Here is a 23,810-nt window from a genome sequence, read left to right as displayed (position 1 = left end):
GGCAGATCTTTTTTTGCAGCAAAAATCAGAACAATTTGGAATTTTTTCAAGGACGTTGATTCAATCGCGTAACTAGATTTAGTCTAGTGATCAGTGCGGCTGCAACTAGTTTTATTGTCTGCATATGGCTATTTGGCCTTATACCTTGACAGAGGGGAACGCCTGTACATGGCTACTCCCCTCCATGTTGCTCTTTGAATTGAGCTATTTAAAATCTATCGATTAGTATTTTTTTATTACAGGTATCATTATTTTGCAGACTGGGGTGGGGTAGGTGCATACTCGGAGTTATTGACATTTGACATGTGATTGACATTTCAGATTATTTTCTGTTTGTTATTGTGAAATAGTTCGTAATAGTTTAAGTATTTTACAATAACATCGAAATGGAAACTCAAAAAAAAAGGCCTTTAAAAAAACCGACTAAAATCGAAGAACTGACAAAAGAGCAAGTACGCCAGGCGATCCTTAAGAAACGGGAATGTAACAAAAGAGCTCAGTCAATTGTTGAAAGTCTCTTAGAAAAATGTGTAACAGAGGAGTTTTTCCTTAAGTGTTTATCTGACATCAATCAAACTCACTTCGAAGATGTGATTGAAGAAAGATCCATATTGCATTTATGTGGCTACCCGTTGTGTCAAAGAACTCTGTCTGAGAAGGACATACCGAAGCAAAAGTATCGAATATCTATGAAAACTAACAAGGTATATGATATTACAGCACGAAAAAGTTTTTGTAGTAATATTTGTTATAAGTCTGCAATGCACATTAAGAAACAAATGTTAACTAGTCCCCTATGGTTTAGAGACTACGAAGATATACCAAAGTTTTATCTTCTTCCTTTAGACTCAGCGGGTGTTTTAGGACAAGAAATAGATTTAAGCTTAACGGAGAAAATTGACTTGAAATCTGAATCTCAAAACTTTACATCAATTAAAGATATCTCAAAAGCAACCCTTTGTGATATACAGACATACCACAATAAAATTAAATCAGAAAGATTAGATACTGTAAATAATATTATTAACAACAATGTTGAAAATAATAGCAATCAAAATAAAGAAAATACGGATGACAAAATCAATGTTAGCCAAAATACACATAAAATGGAATCTTCTAGAAAACCTGTTCCAAATCCATTAAACATAGTGGGTGAAGTAATAGAAAAACCTGAAAGAAAAATTGATCCCATACTATTAAATACACCTGCGAATGAATCCACTTGTACTAATGAAAACTTAAACAAAATACCTCACAAACAATTACCACAGAAGAAACAACCTTGTATGGCATCTGTCATCATCGAAGTTGAGAAGTGTTTGGCTGAGTGGTTCACAATAGACACACTACTCTTTCTCTTTGGTGAAGAAAAAGTAAAAGAAATGGTAGCAGATAAGGGGCAATGTATTAAAGAATACTTAAACAACTACGCAAAGAGCATATTTTATAACTCAAATACGTATGATCAGTATCAGGCTTTGTGTCGTAAGCTTAATATGTTAGAATTAGAAGACAGGCAGTATGATGCTCAAACATTGGCTAGAGAAACAAAACCATTACCAGATTACTCAACTCTAAAAGAGGAAAGTAAAAGAATGCAGCTAAAAGTGAAAGCATTTTTTGCTGGTGAGACTGAAATTCCAGAACTTCAGTATGTGGAACAGGAGACGTCTAATGGAGACGAGAATACAACACATTTGCCATTAGTAGATAAAAATGCACAGAATGCCTTACGTAGAAGAATAGTTTGCCAACATTTAAATAAAGTTTTACCAGACTTGCTTAAATCACTACGACTGCTTACATTAACAATTAGTTCTGATATACAGTTGCTCGTCAATACATTCAAATTGAAAGCTAATAACATAATGTTTAAACCAATACAGTGGACATTGATTGCTATTATTTTAATTAGGTTATTGTCTATTAGAGATAAGAGATTAGAGAATTTATTAGAGCAACCAACTGCATTCCAACATTTGCAATTGTTACTATTGAGTTATAAACAAGATGGTGGCTACTTAGATAGACTAATTTTATGGCTTACAGACATTGATAGACTTTTAAATGTTAATGATACCCAACTTACCATTGAGTAATATTTTTTAAGTAACTTAATATGTATATTTAAATAAAATTATTTCTGTAAAATATAATTATGCTGTTTTCTTCTCTTACCACAATAATATATGTAATTATTTGTTCTTGTTTAATAAAACTTACAGCTCTTATATTACAATCTATCAGAATCTTATTTGTCAATTTCCTTGATAATCGATTTCCTTATTAATTCTGATTTTCAGCAAAAAGTACTTATTGCTTTAATTTTTGTTACAAGTGTCAATTTCGAATGTCACATACATACCTAAGTTTTGTTGCATTTGAGATTATTTTTTAGTCTAATTATACTTTGATGTATTGATCTGAGACTGGTGAAAAGTATATTATTTTGAAATGACTGAGACTGATGCGAGCAAGCAACCTTTGGAAATACCAGATTTTTTTCTTCCTTACTTGGAAAGATATAGAATTTATAAACTTTTTAAGGTACTTATAAATTGACATATTATTTCAAAAAGGAAAGAAATCTTATTAAAACCTTAGAATGTGTTAAAAGTTATTTAAATTCGATAAATATTTTCTATATATTTATTTTCAACAATAAGTGGAACTTTGCACGCATTGCCATTAGAGCTTTCTTTTTGACATTATCTGTAAATAAATGTTCAACGTAGACACTAGCCTGGGTCACATATTTTTATTATTTATTCCATCTAGCTTTGTACAAAAATTTATCTGAATCTGCTTAATAAATTCAAAATAAATTGACAGAAAGTGATCCCTTAACGGATGGAACCTTTATTTGTTAATGTTTCTAAATTAATTTATTGCAAGGAATTATGGGCCACATATTGCTATAATTTTGCAACAGGCATTATAGCTTACAGTTCTAAATTTTGCCGTATTGTATTTTCGAAGGATGTCTGACTCGCTTGTAATAAGTAGGTACTTTACGTTTACCATAACAATTTGTATTATGAAACAATCGTTGTAACGCGCCGCTTCTCTAGTCGTAGCAGCCAAAAATTACGCTTTAATTTTATTAACTGAGATAATTACAATAAATGGTAAAGTTTTGTGGCACTGACCATTCCTTCGCAGTGTGGCTACGGCACTATAGAATTTAGCCACCCCCTCTCATCCCGTGGGTGTCGAGTAAGAAGCGACTAAAGGATGGCAAAGTTACAATACCACCATGGAATTAGCGAAGCAGACCGATGGCGGGATAGCCATCGTACAGCTGACTTTTTAAATACACAGACCGAGGACGGGCAGCAGCGTCTTCGGTGCGACAAAACCAACCCTGCGGTCACCAACCCGCCTGCCCAGCGTGGTGACTATGGGCAAAAACCCCTATGAGTTCGCGACAAAAGTATCGGTCCTCAGTTCCCGGCAGCCCCACTATTCCCAGCTGCCGGTGTAAGCTACATGAGGATTGCGGAGAACCGGGATGTCTGGCGCGAACTTGGGGAGGCCTATGTCCAGCAGAGGACTGCAATAGGCTGAATTGACTGACTGAACTGACTGAGCATTCCTATCTCAACTAATTGTTATCTATTCAATAAAGGATATGATACAAGATTTAGTAATAAATCTGCCGAAAGATCATCTCAAGCATATGAAAATATTTCTCGGACGACACCTACACTGCTCCAAGGATGTTGACAGAGTCATCTTACTGGTTTCACCGGAGCTTCATATTGGTTAACTGTTTTTCGCTATCATTGTTTATACGTATAAATTATTATCTTATCTCTTTATATATAATATTTCTAGGTAGGTACCTAATTTAATTTAATCCAATTTACGCTTTATTGTACTTACACATAAAAAGTTTACAAAATAAAATGAAGAAAACAGGAAGAAAACCAAATATACACACATACATGCATAAACATACATACATACACATATTAAAAATTTAGTTCCCGTTCCTTTAATTCCCCTAAAAAGTCAAAACAAAATTATATCTATAGAACATAATTGTGTTTGCAGGCAAACGAAAAAAAACCGACTTCAATTATATCCACAAGTAATACAACATAGGTAGACGAAAAAATAGTCAAGTAAATACGCATTATCAAAGATTACTCCAAAAGTTGTAATCGGATCTCGATGAAATTTAAATGTGACCACATGATAAACATCGGCTTTCGATTAAATTAAAAATTATCAAAATCGGTACACCCAGTAAAAAGTTATGCGGATTTTCGAGAGTTTCCTCGATTTCTCTGGGATCCCATCATCAGATCCTGGTTTCCTTATCATGGTACCAAACAAGGGATATCTCCTTTCCAACAAAAAAGAATTATCATAATCGGTTCATAACGACGACGAGTTATGCCCGAACATACATTAAAAAAAAAATATATATATATATTCGGATTGAGTAACCTCCTCCTTTTTTTGACGTCGGTTAGAAATATAATCTTGTGTGCACACACTCTTAAATAAAAACTTATATGTTGTACCTTTAAAAAAATTTTTTTTTTGAATCATCCAACTGTTTTAAAACCTTTTCCTTAGCTATTATTTTTTTTTTATTTAGAAATATTTTAATTTGCTAATGAATAAGATGGATGTTTTTAGAATAAACTTTTAATCATCAAATATATATTTAGATGTGAATCGATTAGCAAGGGATATGATAAAAGATTTCGGATACTTCGTTATCACTCGACGCTGCGTAATGGACCGATACGAGAAAGTTAGTTTTATCTTTAGTTACCAATTGTTATATTAGGAATAGATATTTGAATTATTACACGTTTGTAGCACGATAAGTACGTGACTGGATGTGTTTCTCCTGTCCTGTTGTCCGAAGTCACGAAAATGATGACATCGAGAGATCCTGTACCGCAAGCAGGGTGGCTTATGTTTGGTACCTTTGCTTTAAATATCTTTTTACACGTAAAGCGCATTAATTAGTTAGATAACTTTTACTAAACCGGTACCTACTTACAAAAGAATGTTACAAACTGTTAGGACCGAAATGTGGGGATTTTTGTTAAAAAAATATATTTCACCTTTTATTACGTGCGAAAAGGTGCGAGCGAGATAGGGTCGCGCTAGCATTCACCATCTCGCCCCGGCGGTAGGCCTGAATAAAACCTTCGGGCCCCGGTACAAAGGTCGGGTGGCCTCACTAACAACAAGGCCACCCCTCAGACGTGGTGGGTTCATGTTGTCCGGCTGGCCAAAGTCCCCCGACTGTCAGCCAGTGACCCCACTATTACGGGGGGAAGAGGAGGTGGACAAACCGTCTTCTCCCTTCCCCCGTACGTCTGCGCCGGAGCGGGTCAACAGAGGCGTCTTCTTCCCTGGCCCGCTCCGCGGTCTCCTTCTGCGTAATTATCTCTCCGCAGAAGGAGAGCGCCGCCTGCCATGATCATTCACTGTCGAGCATGTCATTTACAACGCTCAGCAGTGAGATATCCCTTCCGAAGACCTCCGAAAGTGTGTGCCGTTGCTAATCCCAAGCACCGTACACCTCCAGCGTGTGGAGCACCGTATCCTCAGGCGCTCCGCACTCGTGGCAGGCTGGAGTCGCCTCCTGTCTCACGATTTGGTGCAGATACTTACCGAAGCAACCGTGTCCGGAAAGCACTTGCATCAATCGGTAGAATATATTTCGCCTAGGATAGATTAGGTTAGTTACTACTTAAAAAAAAACACATTTTATTTTTTGACTTGAGACTGCTAAATACTTTTATTATTTTTTAGTCTGTAAGATGCTCTGCTACTATTCTTACGATTTTCTAATGGCCTAACCTAAACTAATGAGTTATAATTATGTGTAGACCATCCTTGTACACTGCAAGAGGCGCGCTGTCTACAACAAGATGGCATATTGCCTACTGTTACTTTGGTTCTAACTCCACCATCACCGGCTGCTCCGAAAGCTGTCGACCCTCGCACTCCAGCGAGGTCATTCTTTCAACAAGACTTTGAAGGACTTAAGTTAGCTTACAAAGCTACCTTAAAGGTCGGTGTTGTGGAAGGAAAAATATAATTCACAATAACGTATCGTGTATTTGCTCATTTGGACATTGGCTTTTATTCCATTTGGTTGCTTTTAATAAGTTTCCAAATTACTACCATTATATTGCTATAAATAATGATTTTATTTTTTATTCTTGTGACAAACGTACTAATTTAGTTTTCTATTTATGTTATATCGATAAAGGAAGTATACATCGAGTCAGAAGATAGTCCCGAGAAGATATTAACGAAGTGCTCGAACGCGATCAACGCTGCGGCCGCAGGGGCACAAGGTCCGGGGCGTGGGCTACATGCATGGGGCGCTCCCGGCGTCTACCGTGTGCTATTAGTTGGACCTCGAGGTTCAGGCCGCAAAACGCAAGCGATTGCGGCCGCTAGACACTTTGATATAGTTTATTGTAAGACACTTTATGTTACACATATTAAATTTGAGTTTTGTCATAAGCAAAAGTACCTACAGTTGAAAAAGTGTTTTGATTAATTTGTAGAGTTATTAGCTTTTACAATTACAAAGAATTTTTCTTCACTATAGTGAATTTCGAGGAACTTTTCAAGCAAGCAGAAGTTAGAAATGACGAGATCGGTGAAAAAATGCGGAAGTTTGGCACGAGCGTTCGTATGAAAGCAGAGATCGTGAAACGTCGCATTGCTCAAAAAGTAATTGTGTTCGCTTTTTACACGAATCGATAAGAATCGACATGGCAACTGTACTGACGATGAGTTGAAAAGACCTGTAAACGAACGAACTTATATGAATGTGCCTTTTCTCTCATGAAAGGTTACTTACTACTCTGCGATGTTATTAACATAGGGCCACAAAAAAAGTGCTCTCTCTATTTTTTGGCGGTTTTTTCGGAAATTTACTCAAAGTAAGAGGGTGTATGGATCGAAAAGGGACTCAAAATTCGGATTCAACGCAGCGAAATACACAATCCTAGATGGGTCTGGTCTAAGGTACAGAGCATTTTTTTTTTGGGCCTGAGTAATCAACTAAGTACGAGTTGGTGGATTTGTCTTGTCGTTAGATTTGTTATTTCTTTCCGAAACATGAATTTTTTTATTATCTCCGTCACCAAAGATGAGATTATTAACTAAAATTAGATATTTAACTTTAAATACAAAATTCGCATTTAAGTAACGATCCGTTAATTTAATAATAAAATTTTGTGTTTTTAGGATTGCATTGATCATGGTTGGATACTCACCGGATATCCTTCATCCGGAGAAGATTTCGAATATTTAGATCGAATGCCTACTCCTCCTAATCGGTATTCCTTTTTTTAATAACGTCCTGAGTATTTATACTTAATTACCATCATCATCATCACATCAGCCTATCGCAGTCCACAACTGGACATAGACCTTATTATTATTATACTTAATACCTAAATGAATTTTTAAAAAGTATTTTTAACCGAATTCCAAAAAAGGAGGAGGTTCTCAATTCGACTGTATGTTTTTTTTTTATGTATGTTACATCAGAACTTTTGACTGGGTGGAGCGATTTCGACAAATTTTCTTTTAATCGAAAGGTGGTGTGTGCCAATTAGTCCCATTTAAATTTATTTGAGATCTGACAACTAGTTTTCGAGCTATATCTAATAATGCGTTTTTACTTGACTATTTTTTCGTCGATCTACGTTGTACTACTCGTCGATGTAATTGAAGTCGGTTTTTTTTTCGTTTGCGAGCAAACAAAATTATTTTTAATGAAGTACAGTATAAAGCAGCTGTGCCCGCGATTTCGCCCGCGTGGAATTTAAAAATAATTATTGATTAGTTCGCAGTTACATAATAAATAAATTTCTAAAATAAAAGTAACCTGTGTTACTCCTTATTACATCAGCTATCTGCCAGTAAAAGTCCCGTCAAAATCGGTCCAGCCGTTTCAGAGATTAGCCGGAACAAACAGACAGACAGACAAAAATTGTAAAAAATGTTATTTTGGTATGTGTACCGTGTATCACATCCATGTGCAAAAAGTAAAAAGCGGTTATTTTAATTTTACAACTGTTTGTAGTGTCTGTACACTCCAATTTTATTTATTTGTATAGATGTATAGATTAAATTTTGTGTTACATTAATATAGTTTGTCATTTAGTATTAATTCTGTATAATAAATTAATAGTTGCATTTTACGATAATTAGTTATAGGGCTTCCATATGACTTTCATTTATGTGTTTGAATTTTTTTACAATTAAAATTTAATTATTTAGGACTAAATCAAACCACCACAGTTAAGAGATTTACAAGTCATGACCATTTCGCACGATTTCAAAAACTTTTACTTATAGTCGAATTTGTTTCACAGTTTGATAGCCAGATGGGTACTTAGCTAAATTGTAGCACTTTGTTTCTTCTGAAATCATCTAGTTTTCTATCTTTCGACTTAAATACTGAATCTGTTACGATTTCTATGTGAAAGTATATTGAGGTCTTTCAACAATTTGATTGCACTAAATAATGTTGTAACGATTTCTTTTAATATTTATGACTTTTCTCTTGGTTCTTTTGTTGGACTGTTCTAGGCTGCTTTCATTACCTGCGAATATGAGCCCGACAAGTTTCGTTTGCATGCTTTTCAAGTCGGATCAATACTAATAGTTTAAATATCTCCGATTTTGTTAATTTTCAACAGCAACAGGGTCTATTGTGTTTATATTATATCAGTTGTGTCACATTAGGATCAATGTGTTTTGAAATAATTTTTCGCTATCGGAGAAAGTTAAAGAAAAAACTCGCAAAATTGACATCACAGATTGGTCATGTAAACGGTATTGAAAAAACAAAATCATTCATTTCATTTTCATTTCAAAATTTCTTACAGCTCCTATTCAGGTTGGTTGACATATTATTTTTGTAAAAATATGCTGTATTAACGATGTTCACAAGTTATGGCAATTTAGATTAGCGGGCGTAATAACATAATTATCTTATAAATTATGCAGGTATCGTCACAATGTTTTTTATACGTAAATCGAATTTTAAAGTAATTTAATGTTTGTAACTTTAACAGCATAATATTCTTGAACACGGATTGGGAGGTGTGCAAGGCACGAACGATGGCCCGCGGCGTGGACTACTGCACGGGGCGGGAGGCGCCGCCCGGCTCCGGGCCGAGGGTGATGTCTCCGTCGCGTGAATTCGAGAAATTGTTGGATGCTGAGGTGAAAATTACAATAAATTAGTTACAGTAGTACAAAATAAATACACAAAACAAGAATCTGCTTTGAAACCTAGGTCGATTAACGATCGATATTTCATACTTTTGTATGAAGGGAATATTTTGTTCAAAATATGGAGTAATCTGAATGGGAATCGCTTGCTATCGGTGCAAAATGATAACATGATACGAAAAAATCCGATTAGGTTTTATATGTTTTATAAGAAGTATGTCGAACTTTTTTTAGCTCATCTTATATTTGAAGTTATAATTTAGTTGTAATCTATACATTTATTAAAATGGTATGAAAGTCAAAACTGTACATTGAATATTTTTTAAAAGAATACTTGGGGTGTGATCTACAATCGATACCGAAGCCAAAAATATAGTTTTTAGAATTTTTGTCTGTTTGTCTGTATGTATGTCCGGGATAAACTCAAAAAGTACTGCACGGATTTACTTCAAATTTGGCACAAATATTATTAAGAAGTCGGTTCAACATATAGGCTACAAATTATCACGCTATCACCGACGGGAAATGAGCGGTGAACCTTTATTTCTTCAACGCATTCTGTAACGTGTAATCTAAAGACGCATATTTGAATGTTATTATGTTAATAACCATGCTATAAGCTAGCTTCATACTATAAATAGGTACATTCTGTAGTATATTTAGTATCAGCATTACACTCGCGCGAAGCCGGGGCGGGTCGCTAGTAATTTATATTATAACGGTGTTTCCGCCGCAATTTGAAACCAGAAGCTATTATCTAGGCCATGATAAACTACAGTTTATTTTGTAATATTTTAATTAATTTTTTAACGAATTATACGAGTTTCGTTGCTTTAGATAACATTTAATTATCTATTTCGGATAATACCATACCTACCGCTTATCTTGTTAGTGAATTAGTGATATTGTTACAATATGTAATATTATATGAATCGCTTCAACTTACAATTTAGCTCACTGTAATGTTATTATTAATTGTGGAAATTTTACATTACAATATAATTGTAGTTTAGTTACGCGTTATAATTTTGTTACAGTTAGATACTTATTTTTCTGAAAACCTAGCGGAACTCAGAGCTTACGCCGGTATCACAGCAGTTGAAATAGACGGCAATAAAACCATTGGTAAGAGAATAAACACGACCGTAGGTGCATTGTATACCTATTTTTAGTAGTTCCCTGACTTTACTTTTAGTTCATACTTAACCTCAATTTTAATCTTTGCGTATTAAAATTAAATGTGGTCTCATACAATTTTCTCGAAGATTATGCTTGCCAAGACCAAGTGGCTAGTGTCATTCACATTAGGCCAGTTTTTTTTTTAAATTTATTTAACACTAATTAAAATAATGATTCATCCGAAGGCCCAGACTTCTATAAGGTCAATATAAATGTTTGTCATGTGCTGGGATCGAACACGGGACTGTTAGGACAACAGACAATGCAGTGATCGCTCCGCCAGCATCGTTAAAAAATTTAAGTTATTACAGATCAAGTTCAAGTAAAAGTGCAAGCAGCTATAATGGCAGCCCCTAGCATTAATATTGAATGTTGCTCACAACTTCGAAACGTGCGCGCTGACGAGCTAGCTTTGTAATTCAAAAGGTATAAATAAAATACATTGTTCATAGAAATATTTTTTATTTTCGTACTCCCTCGTACTTTAATTGAAAATTATAACTACATAATTATTATATTATCTGCTAATTAAGACCTAACAATTCAGCAGTCTCAAAATAATTACATTCAGGAATGAACAATCAAACAACTGAGGTAGTCTCCGAGTGAACCGAGACTAGACTCGTAGAGGTCTCGAAGCTCGAAGAAGTATGTATTACAGAGACAGACTTCACACAATTCACGACTGATTACTTTACAAATAAAAAATGCATCAATTTATACATTAAGAGCACACAACCCAATCACACAAGCGCGGCGGTCGACTTGTATTTACGAGCATTCGACGAGCCACCAGCCGCCGCACCCCAAGCACTCGTCACACCAATAAATATACACAACACCGCCTAAAACACTTGTATCCGTTCATTTATACACATTACGCACATTGCACTCTGTCACAATGTGCGTAACCTATAGCGATTGTTACGGAGATCACATTTGGCTACGCTCACTCGCTCAGTCTGTTATGTTACAACTCGTCTTTGAAGTCGTCGTCGTCGCCACCCGCGCCCTGGGGAGGCACGCCTCCTTGTCCCTGGTACAGTTTCGCGATGATGGGCTGAACGACGTCTTCCAGCGACTTCTTTTGTTTTTTATACTCTTCTGCTTCAACATCTTGATTGTCTTCGAGCCATTTGATCGCAGCATCGATCGCTTCTTCCATCTTAGACTTGTCATCATCGGAGACCTAAAACAAACAAAAAGTATCGTTAGTGAAGTTGCTCTTTTGTGTATGAACAGAAAACTAATTTCTTTTGTTACAAAAAATAATTCAGTAATATTTTTTAAGTAATACCAACCTTAGCACCAAGTTTTTCTTTGTCCTGGAGCTGGTTCTTTATTGAGTATGCATAGCTCTCAAGTTCGTTTCTGGACTCAACTCGCTCCTTCAATTTCTTGTCATCATCGGCGAACTTCTCGGCGTCCTTGATCATCCTCTCGATATCCTCAGGTGTTAATCTGTTCTGATCGTTAGTGATGACAATCTTTTCCCTGTTTCCTGTGCCCTTATCTTCAGCAGATACTTGAAGGATACCATTGGCGTCGATCTCGAATGTTACTTCAATTTGTGGGATACCTCTTGGTGCAGGTGGAATACCAGTGAGATCAAACTTTCCGAGTAAATGATTGTCTTTAGTCATGGGACGTTCACCCTCATAAACTTGAATAGTTACGGTGTGTTGGTTGTCACTGGCGGTAGAGAATATCTGAGATTTTTTTGTGGGGATGACAGTGTTACGAGGGATCAGTTTAGTCATCACACCTCCAACAGTCTCGATACCCATGGTAAGAGGGTTGACATCGAGGAGAACAATCGCATCAGTGTCTTGTTCTCCACTGAGGACACCAGCTTGAACGGCAGCACCATAGGCAACGGCTTCATCAGGGTTGATACCTCGGGATGGCTCTTTACCATTGAAGAACTCCTTGACCAGCTGTTGAACCTTAGGAATACGAGTTGAACCACCAACCAGCACAATCTCATCAACGTCTTTTTTGTTCATGTCGGCGTCTTCCAATACCTTCTGTACTGGCTTCAGGGTCGATTTGAACAGATCCATGTTCAGCTCTTCAAACTTAGCTCTGGTCAGAGTTTCGGAGAAGTCGTCACCTTCAAAGAACGATTCGATTTCGATCTTAACTTGGTGGCTGGAAGACAGAGCTCTCTTTGCCTTTTCAACTTCACGACGCAGTTTCTGCACAGCACGGTTGTCCTTTCTGATGTCCTTGCCCTTCTTCTTCTTGTACAGCTTGATGAAGTGTTCCATAACTCTCTGGTCGAAGTCCTCACCTCCCAAGTGAGTGTCACCGTTGGTCGCGACTACTTCAAATACACCATTGTCAATAGTAAGAAGAGACACGTCAAAGGTACCACCACCCAAATCGAATACGAGCACGTTCTTTTCACCTTCTTTTTTGTCAAGACCGTAGGCGATAGCAGCGGCAGTAGGTTCATTAATGATTCTCATGACATTAAGACCGGCGATAACACCAGCATCCTTAGTAGCTTGACGCTGAGCGTCGTTGAAGTAAGCAGGTACGGTGACGACGGCGTGGGTAACCTTCTTGCCGAGGTAAGCTTCAGCAGTTTCCTTCATCTTTGTTAGGACCATGGCGGAAATTTCTTCAGGAGCAAAGATTTTGTCGCCTTGTGCAGTCTTCACTGAAACATGAGGTTTGCTGTTCTTCTCAACAACTTTGAATGGGAAGAATTTGACGTCATGTTGAACAGTGCTGTCACTCCATTCACGACCGATAAGACGTTTGGCATCAAAGACAGTGTTTTCAGGGTTGGTGGTCAACTGGTTCTTGGCAGCATCACCAATAAGACGTTCGCCCTCAGCTGTGAACGCCACATATGATGGAGTGATACGGTTACCCTGGTCATTAGCAATGATTTCCACACGTCCATTCTTGTATACACCAACACTGTAAACAAATCAAAAAATATGTCGTAAGTCAATGTTATTTTTATTATTTTACATATTATTAATTCAGGGTGTAGTTATCAAAATCTCATTGCTTTTTAATTCCATCCATAGAAATGTTTGAAATAAAATTAATTTGTTATTAACATTAATACGCTATTCATTAAAACAGGGATCAACTATATATTTTTTTATATAAGAAATTTACATTTAGTAACAATTTTGGTTCGATATTAATTAAAATTTGTTTCTAATATTCAATAAAAGCAAATAAAACTGCTGTGTGGTTACGGAAGTAAGTGTCTTTGGACTGATTGTTATATTTAACATACTAGCTAGGTGTGACTAATAAAATAATTTAACTGCAGTTAACTAGTTTTGGAAATTTCTTATCTTGAATAAAAATTAAAAATTAAATTATTTTTTGGTGTTGAATTTTTTACTTTACAGTATAATCAGATTATTTTTATAGTATCATGTTCCTCAAGCAAATCTTCAAGAATAAGCAAAGCCAATTAATTGTTCATTTATTAGATTCCATTAAGCAAGATTAAGCTTCGTTCATTAAAACACCCCCAGATCTAGTTATATTATCACGAAATATCAATGTCTACAACAACTCACCATGAGTACGTGGTACCCAAGTCGATACCGATCACGGTACCGATATCCTTGTCCTTCTCCTTCTTCTCGTCGGCGCATACCGCCGCGAGCACGCAGACCAATGCTAGCAGACTCCACCGCATTTTCACCATGCAATGTACAAACTATAAACTGAAACAAAAAAAAATATTTAAGTAAACCATACGTTGAGCTTTGCTAAAGAATTATCTGTCGCGATAGATCTCGAAATAGATTTCGGTAGATGCAGAGGTCACTAACTTTGTCGAAGGACACGTAATCTGACACGTCACGGATAAAAAAGTGCTGACGAATCTAAATGGGCCACTAGGCAATAGAGTTCGATCTCTATTAGAAAGTGCCAACAGATGTAACGGGTTAATATTAACGGTAAGATCAGTATGTGGGCCACCGCGCCGGCCTATTGAAACAGACTTCCAGAATATTCCACGACAATAGTTTGTTACAAATTTCAATTTTATGTATGTAACTATATATATTTTCTTCTAATTAATGTTTAACTTAACTAAAATTCCAAAACGATAAATCTAATAAGAATAAATTAGACCCGTAGTAGTAGTAAGAAGACCTAACTAGAATTTTAAAAATGAATGAATATTGAATTATTTTAAAAGACAAACTCTAATAAGAATTAATATAATTACCTTATATACCTCGAAGATTTGTAATTAAAATACTGTTCACAGTCGCGTAAAATCGCACTTATAAGAAAAACACTTAATAAAATTCGGTGCTGTTCACAATGCGTAGTTGTTCTCTTTTCCAATGTTCGACAGAAACTGACTTTGTCCACGCCGCCGCCGTAATTATTTAGCGCTAGTGATACTCGTGGGCCTTTCCTATTGGCTGACCGAGTCATGACGGTTTTAAAAATCTCATATGATTGGTACAAGTTTACCGATTTGTCGCAATTTAATTGGCCCACGTTTATAACTGGTAGAGAAATCAGCTTGACGGTGACTTGAACTATACGAAAAAATACGATTCAATTTTGGCGTAAGATTTAAAATGTCGTAATAAAATCCTACGCAACTTCTTAGAAGATTTCATGTTTTGTATCACGTTTATCATAACATATTTGTAATCGTTTAAATTAAGAAAAGAAATCTAAATCAAAATTAACTTTACATAAATACTTAATTGTCGTTAAACTTCAAACAAAATATTTTAAGGCATACGCCGTCGATTCATTATTGATAAAAAAATAATAATAATGCTGTGTGTTATTTTCTGGTTACATTAATAATATAAAGCTATGAATAAAAACATAGTAATTATATAATAACGTACAATCGAATTGAGAACCTCCTTTTTCGGAAGTCGGTTAATACAAAATGTAATATACACGAGTTTGGTATGAATTAGATTTGGTTTTAATTCTTGACTACATACATATGACATAAATAAAAATAAGAAATTAAGCACATATTTGTTATTTTGTACATTTATATTCTTATAACTATTTCTCGTTACAAAAAGACAACGATTATTATTATTTTTTAAAAGTAAATACAAATTTTTAACATAAACTAAATAATTTTCATATTTTTTTGCGAAAATTCGTTCATAGAAATCTTGCTATCACTTTTAAGAAATAAGAACGCGATATATTTTTTGTTTCTCTAATAAATAGATAAATATAAAATCTATATTATAAAATTAATATTATTGCTTAGCACTGCTTATGTGTTTTCTCAAAAGAATTTACAGAAAATCGCACACGGGCGAAATTTCAGTTCTACAATTACGATTTCGTAAGCCATTATTACTTTACATTCTACAATATTAGTTAGATATCGAAAGTAAGGAAGAAAACGCTTAACGAGTTATAGAAATTAGATGCTGAGTAAATTAATTATTTAGTAAGGCTCTTTTCATTACAACTTAAACTATATTACATACGCAGTCAAATCCACTCCACCTCACCACTCCACTTTTTAACCGACTTCCAAAAAAGGAGGAGGTTCTCAATTAGATTTTTTTAATGTTACTTCAGATCTTTCGACTGGGAGGACCGATTTCGAAGATTTTTTTTTTAAATCAAAAAGCTGTGAGTATCATGTGGTCCCATTTAAATTTGATCGAGATCTGATGACTACTTTTTGAGTAATCTTTGATAACGCTTATTCACTTGACTATTTTTTCGTGTACCTAATTACTTGTCGATGTAATTGAAGTTGGTTTTTTTTCGTTTGCGAGCAAATATAATTATGATTAAAATAGAATAATAATATTTATTTAGTTTTTTTTTTTCATGTTATTAAACCTAAAAAAGTAATTCATTTAATTCTATCAGTAATAAAGTAATTTTATCTAATATATAAAATTCTCGTGTCGCCGTGTTAGTAGTTAGTAGTAACTCCTCCGAAACGGCTTCACCGATTCCAATGAAATTTTGTGTGCATATTGGGTAGGTCTGAGAATCAAACAAAATCTATTTTTCATACCCCTAAGTTATAGGGGGGTAAGAGGGTTAATAGAATATTATGAAATTTTGTGTGCATATCGGGTAGGTCAGAATTGGTCAACATATATTTTTCATGCCCCAAGTTATAGGGGGGGGGGGGAGGGATTGAAAAGATTAATAAAATATATGGCAAAACAACGTTTGCGGGGTCAGCTAGTTGATTAATAATTACAGCAGTTTTAGAGTCAAAATTAATAACATTTACAATGTTTACAATTACTTTCTTGGTAATTTAATTTATAATAAAATTAAGGTATCACACAACACATAATCCTGTAATCAATTAATATTTGTTTAATATTGAAAGGAAATAAGGCTATAGTTTATTAAAAATATTTATTTTTTTACAACAGTAACTGTACTTATAAAAACACCACACCATATATGTTATATTATTCAATATAAATATAGGCACCGTATCATTTTAATTTACATAAATTATGCTACATTCCACCCACTTATGTTACACGAGTATATTTTTGTCAGAAGAATTTATTTATTGTTTCGATATTAAGCTTAAAATAAGCGGGGCGAAGTATGTGATGATGCAATCAGCACCTGAAAAAATTACTACATATTTTAATCATTTACATAAAAAAACTTACTTCTTTGTCACCAAAAAGGTACAATTTTTTTGTTTGTGACAAAATACTATAAGTACTATGACAATGAAAACGGTTTTAATACAAAAGTATAGTGATAATATTATACACCATAAAATAAATACATGTAAAAATATAAAAAGTACAAAATTTTCATCAAAATATTAAAACAAAACTTATAACTAACCAATGACTACTGTATATTTATCCCTGTTAATTGTCTAATTGGCTATTTTTTACTGAGCTGCCTAATAAACTGTTTAAAGAAATATACACACCAGCTCTTCGCATACACGTGAGGGTTTCCATAAGATGGCTCTCCACCTCTTTGCTGTCTCCACTGTTAGAGATCATTACATATTCCCCGGACACCTGTTATAAATATTTAAAAAAATGTTACAGATAAGCTATAGTAAGAGTAACTATTTATGTGGGTTTCTCAAGATTTTTATAATATTTTTTAAGAGGACACTAAGGTCAGTCAAAATACTAGTGGTTTCTTTTTTTTTTATTATTTATTTATGGAAAAAAGGTTATGATACAAATTTGACATGAAATTTTGGTCAGACTTCAGTTACTTAGGGATAAAAAACTAACAGAGTATTATAATATTTAATAATACTTTTTTCTTTGTTATCGATTTTTAACTTTTATCACATACCTGGTAAATAAAAAGAGGATGGTGTGGGTATTTGTCCTTGGTTTGTCTTACAATGTCCAAGTATGGAAGTCCTGGTTTTACCATCAGTAAATCTGCACCTTCGGCTACATCACGAGCCTAAATAAATCACAATTAATCATACATTTTCTTAAGAAGATTAATCGAAATATTACTTTTACATTACACGTGTTATTCTAACATAATAGGGGATTGGACAAATATTGAGAAAGCGTTTTAAATTAATCTTTATGGATACCGAATTCACTAAAAAAAATTTTTTTATTAATTATAGCCTTTTAGCTACTCAATATCATGTTTTTATATTGTTTGTTTAAAAATCCCGCCAAAACGCCACGTCATGTCATCTGAGAGCGCGTGACGTCATTTGTAGTAATAAAAATGGCATGGTTAAAACATGATGCAGGCGTTGCGAATTCTTAGTGGAACGCGGTCAATGCTTGATCCTACAAATAACGTCACGCACTGTGGATGGTGTTTCAGAACATATTAAAAATATTGTAAATAACAACATTTTATTTCTTTATTTAAAAATATTTAAATAAATTATATCAAATTATTATTCGTTAGATAATCGTAAAACAGTATATTTATTTTACATTATAGATGTTAATCTGATTTGGAGTTCTAATCTAGAGTTTCATTGAAGAGGCTGCTGTAAAGCAAAAGTGAGGAGGTACCTCAACTTTACAGCAGACCACAGCGAAATAATACTGCCAACAAGTAGTGCTGTGTTTCTGTAGTGATTAGAGCCAGAGCTCTTGGGGGGGGGGGGGGGTCGATATCGTGCTTGCAAAGCTTACCATCAGATAGACTATACTCTTGGTTGAAGGGTGGCAATCCTAGTTGTATAAAAAAAATTAGCACGTTACCGCAGCCCTGGCAGCCAGGCCGGCACTGCCAGGCGGTAGCTGGTAACACTTGCGGTCACCAGCCATTGGACTGCTCTTCATTGTGTCGCGGAACGGTCCGTACATGGACGACGCGAACTTGCACGAGTACGACAATATAGACACCTGGACAAAAAAAAAAAAGATAAAATTATTGGTGTTTTTTGGGCGTCTATTTATATTTTAGTGTATATTTTAAAAGTATAAAATAAATTAAGTTCCTTCGTTTTCGATGGGTAAGTTTGTACTTTAGCTAAAAAAATAATACGCCATGGAAACGTCATCGAAATATCAGGAATTTCAAATTGACAATCGCGATAAGTCCCAAAGAATCAGAAGTGTTCATTGTGACAATGAAGGGAGGGGATGAGCAAAAACTATTAGAGTCGCGCTAAAATGATACTGTATTTTTTAAAAATATTATTGAATAACTTTATTTTCCTGTTACTTATTAAAAAAAATCTGCATTTTATGACGAAAAATGAAACATACAGACCTGATTTTGTAAACTGTTAGCTACTAATGCATTTTTGATAGCCTTTATCCTATTGTCCATCATATCAGATGGGGCCACGATGGAGGCCCCTGAAAATAAAAAAATTTCATACAGTGTGCAAATTTTAATTATTTAAACAATTATATTAAGTACTAGCTGTGCCCGCGATTTCATCCGCGTGGAATTTAACAAAAATTTTTTGTTCAGTTCGCTGAGTTATAAAATAAACGTAGTCTTAGTTACTCCTTATTACATCAGTTATCTGCTAGTGAATGTCTCATCAGAATCGTTCCAGCCGTTTCAGTGATTAGCCGGAACAAACAGATACAGAAAGACAGACAAAAATTGTAAAAAACGTTATTTTGATATAATATATGTAGCGTGTATACATCCATATTATGCATTTTGTAAAACGCGATAATTTTAATACTACAAACAGACACACTCCAATTTTATTTATTTGCATAGACGAATAATAATTATTAAGAAATGGTAAATTTATTATATTTGAATGATAATGAGTCTTTAATAATGAATCAACAAACTGTAGTAAAATACATATATTGTGAAAGTCAAAGATTTTTTTTCCAATGACAATATATGTATCATCATTGTGATATCTATAAAAGTAATAAAAAATGTACAATGTTTATAAAATATTTCAGAGATAACTTAAAATACATGTAAGATACTTTAGTGCCAAGTTACACTTAGCAATTATTTTTTAACTGCGCAATCTCAGTTTTGAATTTCCATACAATATAAAAAAAAAAAACTACAAATAATACACTAATAAACCACAACTTGACCAATAGATCAGTCTTAATCTGAATGTTTTTTATTTACTAACCATATTAAAAAAAAAAAAAAAAAAAACGTGAAACATGATAGTTATTAGGCTGAAGATATGCTAAATTTTGAATTGTCTGGAGAAAATGAGTGAAAGAATGTAAGACAGTCACAAGTCTGCCTGATCGATTTTTTTTGAGTAATTAAAATTAAATTTACTATGTACAATCTATATACTGAACCGAGGTAGGGCACAGCAGGAATTTTCTGATTAAAATATGGAGCAGCCCAACTGGGTGGAGGTAGTACACCTCGACCTTACAGAAGATCACAGCTAAATAATACTGTTTTCAAGCAGTGCTGTGGTTTGCTGGTGAGTAAGGTGACCAGAGCTCCTGGGGGGAGATTGGGAATTGGGTCGGAAGCGCGCTTGCGACGCTTCTTGAGAATTGTATCCAGTACGTAGCGCTGCTATCAGTATGTAACTCCGAAATGACTAAACCAATTTTTATCAAACTTCGTAAGCTACTGTAATTTGGTCCAACTTGGGAGATAGGGTTGTTATCTCAATTGGACCCGGTAGGTGGCGCTGCTATCAGTATGTAACTCCGAAACGACTAAACCAATTTCTAATAAATTTTGTAAGCTACTGTAATTTGGTCCAACTTGGGAGATAGGTAGTTTTTTATCTCAATTGGACCCGGTAGGTGGCGGAGCTATCGGTATGTAAGCAATCAAATTTGAACTGTTTTCCAGGCAGGACATCGTCTGCCGGGTCCGCTAGTAAATTATAAATAAATTTTCAATACAAAACTAAAGCTAACTAAGCTTAACTTACCAGCTTTAGCATAAGCTAGTGCTACTTCAGCAATCCTTTTAACAGACGCAGCATGGTCAATAGCTCCAGTTTTCGTCAGCACACCGCAATGTCCATGTGAGGTGTATGGACAGAGACATACATCACATGCTATAGTAAGTTCGGGAAACGCAGCCTTTATCTTAGGCAGAGCCTTAATTACTGGGTTCTCTGCTGCATCGGCACTTGAACCTGTGGCATCCTAAAATATTTAAAGCCTAAAATAGGTGGTTCAATATAAATTATGACCATATACATACATTATATTTATAGCTATTACTCTTATGTTACAATTTCCGAACTTATAATTATACTTTAATTTTAATTAATATGAATGATTTGGAGAAAATAAATAATTTTTAGCACATAGTTTAGGGATCATTCGAGTATTACGTAAACACCGGTGGGGGTAGAGGGGGATCTTTGTTTTGCTTATTTTTGATGACACAAGGGCGAGTGGTCTAGGTCTATGGTGCTTATGTCAGAATTATTTATTTATTATTTCTGAATAGATTAAAAATGTATATACAAATGTTTGCGTAAGTATAGGGGGAGGGGGTGTGGTTGTGCTACCTTTCGCTGATAAAGAGGGGGGTCAGGGGTTAAAAATTACTAAAATTCTGCTTACTTGAATGATCCTAACTATGATTGATAAATTTTATATATATTTATGACAATTAATAATTTTATAAATTTTTGGCTTATTATCTTATCTCTATTATTTTTTTTGTTTGTGTTGAAATTTACATAAGTTAAATACATATTTAACTGCATTTTTTATTAATATTATTTATTATTATATTTCTAATATGTGATTACTTAAGTAAATAGAATATAGACAAAACATGTATATATTTGACATTAAAATTTATTAGTTTTTAGTTGTGTTAGAAGATTTTGAAGTACCTTAGGCAGTGTTTCGACAATTCCAAAAATGAGGATAGACTTTAGTCCCTTCGTGACAAGCTCAGTGAGTGCTGGCATTAGGGTGTTTATGCCATATCTATACACATTGGGCATGCTTGACACAGCTTGCACTGCTTCGTCATTCTCCCTTAACAACGAAAAGTGCTTTAGATAAAATAGTAAAAGAGATAGTGTGCAGTTTTAAATTATTTTAATGAAAATAAAAAAGTGGATGTAGGTACTTTTATGCTTTATTTTTCTTAAATAAAAAAGTATTATTTTTAAAATAAAAAGAAAGATAAGGGGCGATCCATAAATTATGTCAAGGGTTGACGAAGTGTGACATTGTATGAAAAAGGGTGGGGACAGCTTAAAAATTAAAGCTTGAATTGATTTGTTGTATTGACACTTGCTATACTACTTTATAAATTTTCGTACCTACACTTCACTCTATGTTTATGTTGATTTAATTGAAAAATAATGTAAATAGAAATAAAAATAATATTGAAACTTATTTAATTAAATTCTAGGTGTAAAATTGCAAAATGTGTGATGTCACACTAGGTGGGGTAGTCTCATAAATGTGACCAGACAAAAGACACACAGCTGAGACAAAGATAAAATATAGATAAAAAAAATTGTGAAATTTGTGTGACGTAATTTATGAATAATAATAGTGAAAATGAATTTTATTCAAAATTAATACATTAGTATTTTTATTGAATAATAATGTATAAGTTATATAAAATCATGAATAGGTAACTAATTTAGACGATAAACAAAACTTAACTTTATACTGCTATTAAATTAATGCTTGAAATTAAGGTTTCTCAGTCACTAACAATCAAAGGAAATAGCTACTTAAATATAATTATTCAAATAAATTCTACTTTAATTATTTCAATTTGACCTAGATTATTAACTATTGGCAATTATAGCGTACATATACTTTACTTTATCAGTATTTTGAGTTCATATTCAATTTTTTTTTTACATTTCAGAAAGCAAACAATAGCTTTGAAGTTGATTATTGAATAAAATTTTAAATGCAGCTAATTTAAGATAAGGATATGCAGCAATCAGTCAATATACTATAATATTATACAACCGGTACTTACAGTAAGAATATCGGATACATGATATTATGAGGCTCAATACTGGTGTTGGGTTCCTGCAGTTTTCGAAGGGTAGCATTAAAGTACCCTCCTTGAAGGACATGTTCCGGACTCAAGAAGAGGGAATTCATGTTAGATTGATTCTTTTTTAGTCACTTATAATAGGTAGATACAATTGTAGTGAAAAACTTGGATTAAATGATAATAATTTTTAAGTGTGTAACAGTACACAAGAACAAATATTTTCACTAATCAGTATCTATGAACGAAGTAAGCAATGAATAATATGAATATAATCTGAGCTTAGAGTCAAGGAAAAACAATTAAATTAATTTTATAAGACATTTATTACTTCGTCTGACACGTCTGACAGCAATCTGAATCTGTGACACTTGACAGTTGAAATTCGACAGACTCGCTAATTCACATGGAGCATAGAGTACCTATGCTCCATGCTAATTCACTTGACCTTTGATTCTTCTGAACATTGAAGTAAATGACGCATAAATTCTAACATTTTTAATTGGAATGATCAGGCTTTATTTAAAAATGTTGTGTTTTCTAATCTTTTAAAATATAACAGGTTATATTATTTATCAATGACGACCGCTTTATAAAATATTATCCCACTTATTTCTGTAACATTCTACTGCTGAACATAGCCACATAGGCCTTTCCAAGTTTGAGCCAAACACTGTCGACCGATACTGACCGCGGTATGATTTGTTTATTATTATTGGTAAGGCTTTAGATTAAGGGGAGTAGCCATGTACAAGCGTTCCCCTCTGTCAAGGTATAAGGCCAAATGGCCATATGTATACAATAAAACTAGTTGCAGCCGCACTGATCACTAGACTAAATCTAGTTGCGCGATTGAATCAACGTCCTTCAAAAAATGCCAAATTGTTCTGTTTTTTCCTTCAAAAAAAGATCTGCCACGTTAAATTTACTAAAACATGGCATTACCTTTCATATTAACTTTAAATTTCATGTTAACTTTAAATCGTTTATTGTTGAAT

The 23,810-nt window shown here is 34.1% G+C and overlaps 3 protein-coding genes across 4 annotated transcripts; 2 read left to right on the top strand and 1 right to left on the bottom strand.

Annotated features, from left to right (window-relative positions):
- The first annotated feature begins 286 nt into the window (after positions 1-286).
- LOC123661206 (putative RNA polymerase II subunit B1 CTD phosphatase RPAP2) lies at positions 287-2,156 on the top strand. Its single transcript, XM_045596194.1, has one exon. It carries the CDS (start codon positions 387-389, stop codon positions 2,097-2,099), a length of 1,713 nt encoding a protein of 570 aa, XP_045452150.1. The 5' UTR covers positions 287-386; the 3' UTR covers positions 2,100-2,156.
- Positions 2,157-2,454: 298 nt separating this feature from the next.
- On the top strand, positions 2,455-10,870 carry LOC123666448 (adenylate kinase 8-like). Its single transcript, XM_045600543.1, has 11 exons — positions 2,455-2,547; positions 3,629-3,764; positions 4,683-4,768; positions 4,837-4,942; positions 5,862-6,046; positions 6,248-6,461; positions 6,596-6,720; positions 7,240-7,331; positions 9,081-9,231; positions 10,278-10,365; positions 10,731-10,870. The coding sequence occupies exons 1-11, from the start codon at positions 2,455-2,457 to the stop codon at positions 10,835-10,837; spliced, it is 1,383 nt and encodes a 460-aa protein (XP_045456499.1). The 3' UTR covers positions 10,838-10,870.
- On the bottom strand, positions 10,867-23,208 carry LOC123666436 (endoplasmic reticulum chaperone BiP). Of its 2 annotated transcripts, XM_045600533.1 has the most exons (10): positions 22,795-23,208; positions 21,677-21,824; positions 20,753-20,972; positions 19,126-19,214; positions 18,612-18,755; positions 17,722-17,838; positions 17,339-17,432; positions 13,974-14,076; positions 11,721-13,350; positions 10,867-11,608 (listed from the first exon to the last, which is right to left on the bottom strand). In XM_045600533.1, exons 1-10 carry the CDS (start codon positions 22,920-22,922, stop codon positions 11,390-11,392), a joined length of 2,892 nt encoding a protein of 963 aa, XP_045456489.1. In that variant the 5' UTR covers positions 22,923-23,208; the 3' UTR covers positions 10,867-11,389. The 2 variants fall into 2 exon arrangements, with proteins under 2 accessions (XP_045456489.1, XP_045456485.1); XM_045600529.1 differs by lacking the exons at positions 17,339-17,432; positions 17,722-17,838; positions 18,612-18,755; ... (2 more) ...; positions 21,677-21,824; positions 22,795-23,208 and adding an exon at positions 14,636-14,766 and having other exon boundaries at positions 13,974-14,123.
- Between the last annotated feature and the right edge of the window lie 602 nt (positions 23,209-23,810).

This window comes from Melitaea cinxia, chromosome 2, assembly GCF_905220565.1.
Source record: "Melitaea cinxia chromosome 2, ilMelCinx1.1, whole genome shotgun sequence".
Classification (NCBI taxonomy): domain Eukaryota; kingdom Metazoa; phylum Arthropoda; class Insecta; order Lepidoptera; family Nymphalidae; genus Melitaea; species Melitaea cinxia.
Note: the sequence above shows the minus strand (reverse complement) of the source record. Positions and strands in the feature narration are given on the sequence as shown.